We start from the raw sequence: 6,000 nt of genomic DNA on the forward strand, positions 1-6,000 counted from the left end.
CTATCAGACGCCTTTTCAAAATCCACAAAACACATACTAATTTTCATCTCACTAGCTTGTTGCATTAGAAGCCTTGCAATAAAAATCTGATCAATAAAACCTCTACCCTTTCTAAATCCCGCTTGCTCTTCTCTTAAAATTTCATCAGCTTACACTTTTAAAATAATAACAGAGATATCAGCAGCCAATACCCCTATATGTGCAAAAGCTAATGCCCCTACATGTGCAAGAGTCTCAGGGTACAAGGCATATCACACAACGTCACACACACACCTCAAACGTTTTACCCATGTCCAAATAAGACAGTTCCTGGTGACGATTTTGTAAGTGGTCTACTCGTATTACAAAAATACATGAATATGAAAAATTAACTCTAATACTTAATTCTAGTAATAAATTATATGTTATGTTCATTTATGTTAATATTAAATTACAGTACTTGTAACTAATTTACCGCGGCACACCAGGAAGGTTTTGGTGGCAAAAGATTTTTTTTTCTTTTTTTTGGGTGTATAATCGGTCATTCAGCCTTATTGGCACCGTAGGAACCAGTGCCTCGAGAAAAGACTTTGCAACGTCGCACCTTCGTCATCGCCCCAAACAAAGATATTATGGTGGGTTAACTTTAGGTTAGACCTAAGTTGGATAGCAATACGTTGGCTTAAATGTCAAAACACAGCTTTTATGAAGATTTTGTGGTTTGATTAGCCGAATTATTTCATCTATTCCCGAGCGAAGGCACGACGTGCTGAATCATTTCTCGCAAAATTCGTCCCAACGTTGTCAATATAACCGGATATAAATGAATCAGAAAAAAAAAAAAAAAACATGCTTCGAGCTCCTGTTTCATCATCCCTCAGGACTAGCTCCTGACCATTCCCCTTTGCTGAAATTTTTAAGTGTTTCAATAACAATAGATAGTAGGCCAGCATACTCACCAATACAAGTTACACTTACTGTCAACACCAAACTACATGCACATCACACACTACATTTCCAATTCAAAATTAAACCAAATGGTATCTCATGATCAAGCCTCAGAGTCCCCGGTGGGGTGGGAAGGGGGACAATAAATGCCCCCACCATCCGACCCTCTCCCGGTGACAACCCAGCAAGATGCCTGGAACCACTGTCTGACTCACTTCTTCATTTCTGCAACATTTGCGGCCTTTCCTTTAACATTCTGTTGAGCACAACCTCTCTTCCTCTAAACCTCACCTTCTCTTCCTAACTGAGGCGACTGATACCAAACCATTCTCTGTATACTCCTACTTTCTCTATACTCATTGTTGCGTATATGTACGGGTATGCAACGACATATTATCTTGCTCGCATGTTCATGAACTTCATTCTTCTGAATTCCCTACTGTCTGGTTTCGGCTTTCTTCTCATTCTCTGTCTAAATATGTCTGTGCCGTTTACTTATCTCAGAATTCTTTTGACTATGAAAAATCTTCGACTATCTTATTTCTAAGATGGAACATACCCTATCCATTTCTCCTTTCTCTGAAATCTCCATTCTAAGATATTTCAGTGTTTACCACCACCTTTGGCTCTCTTCTCCTATCACTGATTCTCCTGGTGAACAAGCTTACATCTTTTCTACCCTTATTGACCTAGAGCAGCTTGTACAGCATTCCACCCGTATCCCTGACCGCCTTGAAGGGTGCTCAAAACATACTTGACCTCTTCCTTACGGCTAATCCTTCTGGTTATGCCGTTAATCTTTCCTCTCCGTTGACCTCCTCCTATCATAACCTTATCACCTTAACCTGTCCTATTGTCCAGCAAGGCCTGTGGACCCTCCAAAGATGTGGCGGCTGTTACACTTTGGAGCTGCCGACTAGGAGGACCTCAGGCAGTACATCTTTGATTATCTTTTATTCTCCCTTGAATGATTATTCCTTCCATGGCCGAGAGCCATCAGAGTGTGCCTTGCACATTACAGAGGTCATTCTCATGGCATGGAAGCATACGTTCAAAAAAAAAAAAAAAAAAAAAAAACTTGGTTTAATCACGCTTGTTCTAATGCTGTCCACAACATGGAGAAAACCTACAAAACGTACCGGAAACAACCCACTCCTGAATCTCATCTCTCTTATGTCTCTGCCTAGAATTATGCAAAGTCTGTTATTCGCTCTGCTAAAAATAATTTCGTTCATACTAAATGCTATGAACTCTCCAATTAGAATTCTTCCCTCTCCTTCCAGCACCTTGCCAAAAAATCTTTCTAATAACTTTATCTCATCATCCTTTCCTCCTCCATTTCAGTCTGATGGCTCTGTAGCTATTTCGTCTAATGATAAAGCAGAATTCTTCATTCAGACTCTTTTCTCCAATTCCACCTTTAGACAATTCCGGTGCTGTTCCACCATCACTTCCCTCCTCTGACTTCTTCATGGCTGACATTAAAATTTCCTCAACTGACGTATTTTCTGCCATCACCGGCCTTAATACTAACAAGATATATGGGCCTGATAGGGTCCCTCATGTTGTCCTCATGAACTGTGCTTACACCCTCCCTAGACAAACTCTTTCATCTTGCTCTCACTCAGCTCTCCCAAAGAAGGGTGACCATTCCCAACCCTCTAATTATAGCCCAAATACTTTAACATCCTGTCTCTCAAAAGTTTTTGAGTCTATTCCTTTCATCATCTTCATTCATCATCCAATCCTTTGTTGGCCCATGAAGAGCATAGAAGCCATGGGCTAGGTAAGTTTTTCCTTACATTTGAGATGAGAGTGACCAGCCTCACTCATCCCTGAGTGGCATTACATGAGCAATAAACCCCAACCATCCCTTGCATATAAACCTGCCCAGGCTCAATCCGATTGGAGTGCCTTCATTACCCACTAAACCACCAGGCGCCATTATTTGGTTATATGGCTACCACTCAGCGTAGTAAATGGTTTCCTGGTGTACTGTCCTATCACCAACTCTTTTCCTTTTATTAATCAGTTACCTTCTGTGCAGTACATCAACCCCTCTCCATTCATATGCTGATGGCTCCACCCTTCACCTTCCCATTTGTTTCGTGCAGCGTCCATCTCACCAGTTACTTCAGCAAACAAGGGATGAGGCTATGGCACACTTAATGTCTGACTTGGATCGTATCTCTGACTGGGGTAAAAGTAATCGTGTTGTTTTTAATGCATCAGAGACTCAGTTCTTACACCTAGCAACCCGACAAAATCTTGCACAAGTATACCCGCTAAAGTTTAATAATATACAGTTGAATCCTACATCATCATTAAACATGCTTGGGGTTTCATTCACCCTGGATTTATCTTGGAAAGATCATATAACATCTCTTGTAATATCTGCTTCCAAGAGATTGGGTGTGCTAAGCCGATCCGTACCTACTTTACCTTTGCACAATTGTTAACATTATATACAAGTTTTATTCTCCCCTGTGTAGAGTACAACTCTCGTGTGTGGGGAGGCTCCCCACATACACCTCTCAACAAGGTGGAGTCAAAGGCTTTTCATCTTTTTAACTCTACTCCTCTTACCGGCTGCCTTCAATCTGTCTCTTCCCTGCACTGTTGCATCTTTATCTCTTTTCTATTGGTGCTTCAATTGTCACCGCTCCTCTGAACTGTCTGCTTCCATCCCTCCACCACTACGGCGGACACAAAGCACCTGTCTCGCAACAAACTCATCCCTTTTCTGTCAAACTCTCTAATGCAAGAGTTAACTGTTGCTCCAAGTCCTTCATGTATTCAACAGATCAACTCCGAAACTGTCTCTCTGTCTGTATTTCCTACTTCCTTTAATCTCCAGTCTTTCAAATGCAGTGTGTCCAAGCATCTCGAAATGAACGGATCTTGAATTAGGCTGTCTTTTATATTATTTTTTGTTCTTCGTGGAGTGGACGGTTTATAGGCTCCTGGCCTTTGGTTCCTTCTTCGTGCATAAAAAAATTAGTGTACCACGGCATACTGTTTGCAGAGCACTGCTGCAAAAGTGTAATGAACACAGTTTGTTGATACTGTATACAGGATATGATCCTACCTGTTAAGTGTGCTGTCAGATTTGCAATAATGTGCTTAACTATAATGCTTTTACACAAGCTAGGCCAAAAACTGAAATCTCTCCATCTTGATTGCCGAATTGTAACATTCCATTAACATTCTGACGTAGGGTTATTCAGGAAGCGATAATATGGAAAGAGTGTAGAGATATCATTGTATTTTTCTGCCACTGAGCAAAGTGAAATGAGCTGGAAAAAGAGGAAAATCTGGACCAGCTTGGAGTAAAATGCAGCACTCGTTACATTCCGGGTAAGAAGAACAGTGCATTATTGCAATCATCTCTTTATCCAGAGACTGAGTGTGTGCAAATTTAATCTTTTATATTCCGTTGATACTTTCCCATAAAATATGTGAATAAGTCATGATGGTCCTTCCAGATATTTCCTTTCGACATTATCTGGTAGGATTAGTGGATGGGAAGAGGCTCTCGATTTGCTCTCTTTTTATTTAACTCACATTATTATTGATACAATGGCAATTACTTATCCAATGTATAAAAAAAATATCCAGTGGTTATGATGCCTGTATCTTGCCCTCAACTACATTTTACTTTTCTTCCTAACGTTTTCTCCCAATATTCTTGCCACAGGAATCCAACTCCTGATTGTTCGCTGGGCTTTGTGTGGGAACCCGCCAGCCCCGGTAACTTCCAGCATCTCGCACTCACGCTTCACCCCAGGATGGAGCCCGACACAAACCAAGAGGTATTTGCTTTCAAAGCCCGTGAGGGGTATTTATTGTGGGCTCAGAAGCTTCTTGTTATTCCAAGGTATATTTACAACAGAGACAGACAGACAGACAGCCAGATGAGAAGGAAACATAAGAGTTGTTTTTAAAATCAGGACGTATGTATATAAATAAATAAATAAAAACAAATAACCGGAAAGAATGTAAAAACATTAAGTAAATATAAACAGAAGGAAAAAATGTAAAACTTATCTGAATTCATTTATCTGAAAATATGACACGATTTTTGAAACTGTGCGAAGCTGTACAAACAACTCTGGGAAAAGTGGAAAATTGATGGGATAAGATCGTCATCATCATCATCATCATCATCATCATCATCAGCCATTACAAGTCCACTGCTGAACAAAGGTCTCCCCCAACCTTCTCCACGAATTCCTTGACCGAGCCAATCTTTGTCACGTTTTCCCAGCAAATTTCTCTATCTCATCCCTTCACCTCCTGCCTGGCCTTTTTCTGCTACGCTTACAATCTCTTGGTGTACACCTCTTGCTCCATCGGTTATCTCATGTTCTTGCTACATGGCCTGCCCACCTTCATTTCTGTTCTTTAATAACTTCTATAATATCTTTGACTTTAGTCTGCTCTCTCAGATGGGATAAGATACCGAATACTAATTTAAGTGATCTGGAATGGGAATGAGAAAAAGAGAGGCAATAAACATGGCTGGGAAGTAGTTTGTACTACGAAGTAATGTACCAAGAATATTACAGTGGCAAATTATAAAAATGCTGTCAAAAGGATTTAAAAAAAAAATAGTAGGGCATTCATGGCATCAGTAGAACTGTTTGTGGGAAATACTCACAATAGAATGTGAACGTGAAGCTTTACCAACAAAATACCCGATTCTCTGACATGGTCCTTGTATGAATGCTAAGATCAAAGTAAATGCAAAAATTTTCGCAGAGTATGATGCTCAGAGCAGTGGGGAAGGTTAATTGAAAGATTGGTGGTGGACGATGAAAAGACAGATTACAGAAGGTCTGGTGAGCAAAGAACAAAATGATTCTCGGAGTGGTAGGGGATGTGTTGAAAAAATATTTACAGTGAGACAGGTAGGCTAAAGGAGAAAGCATGTGAGAAGGACTGCTAGGTATTCATGGCGCTGATGGATCCGTAAAATGCATATAAGTGTGAATGAGGTGGGGCTGTGTAATATATATAATGAGGTTAATTTGAGAACCATAATAATTCATATATCACAAATAAAGATGATAC

General features: G+C 40.2%; 1 protein-coding gene across 1 annotated transcript in view; it reads left to right on the forward strand.

Moving 5' to 3' along the window:
* Window positions 1–5,720, forward strand: part of LOC145407489 (carboxylic ester hydrolase-like) — a 218,604-nt gene extending 212,884 nt beyond the window's left edge. Inside the window, exons 11-12 of the mRNA XM_080278417.1 lie at window positions 4,625–4,758; window positions 5,689–5,720. Coding sequence (XP_080134543.1) covers window positions 4,625–4,758; window positions 5,689–5,720 — 166 coding nt within the window. The remainder of the gene's footprint in view (window positions 1–4,624; window positions 4,759–5,688) is intronic.
* Window positions 5,721–6,000: the final 280 nt, after the last annotated feature.

Source organism: Coenobita brevimanus, chromosome 73 (assembly GCF_032717465.1).
Source record: "Coenobita brevimanus isolate Jiangsu-jjx chromosome 73, ASM3271746v2, whole genome shotgun sequence".
NCBI classification, from domain to species: domain Eukaryota; kingdom Metazoa; phylum Arthropoda; class Malacostraca; order Decapoda; family Coenobitidae; genus Coenobita; species Coenobita brevimanus.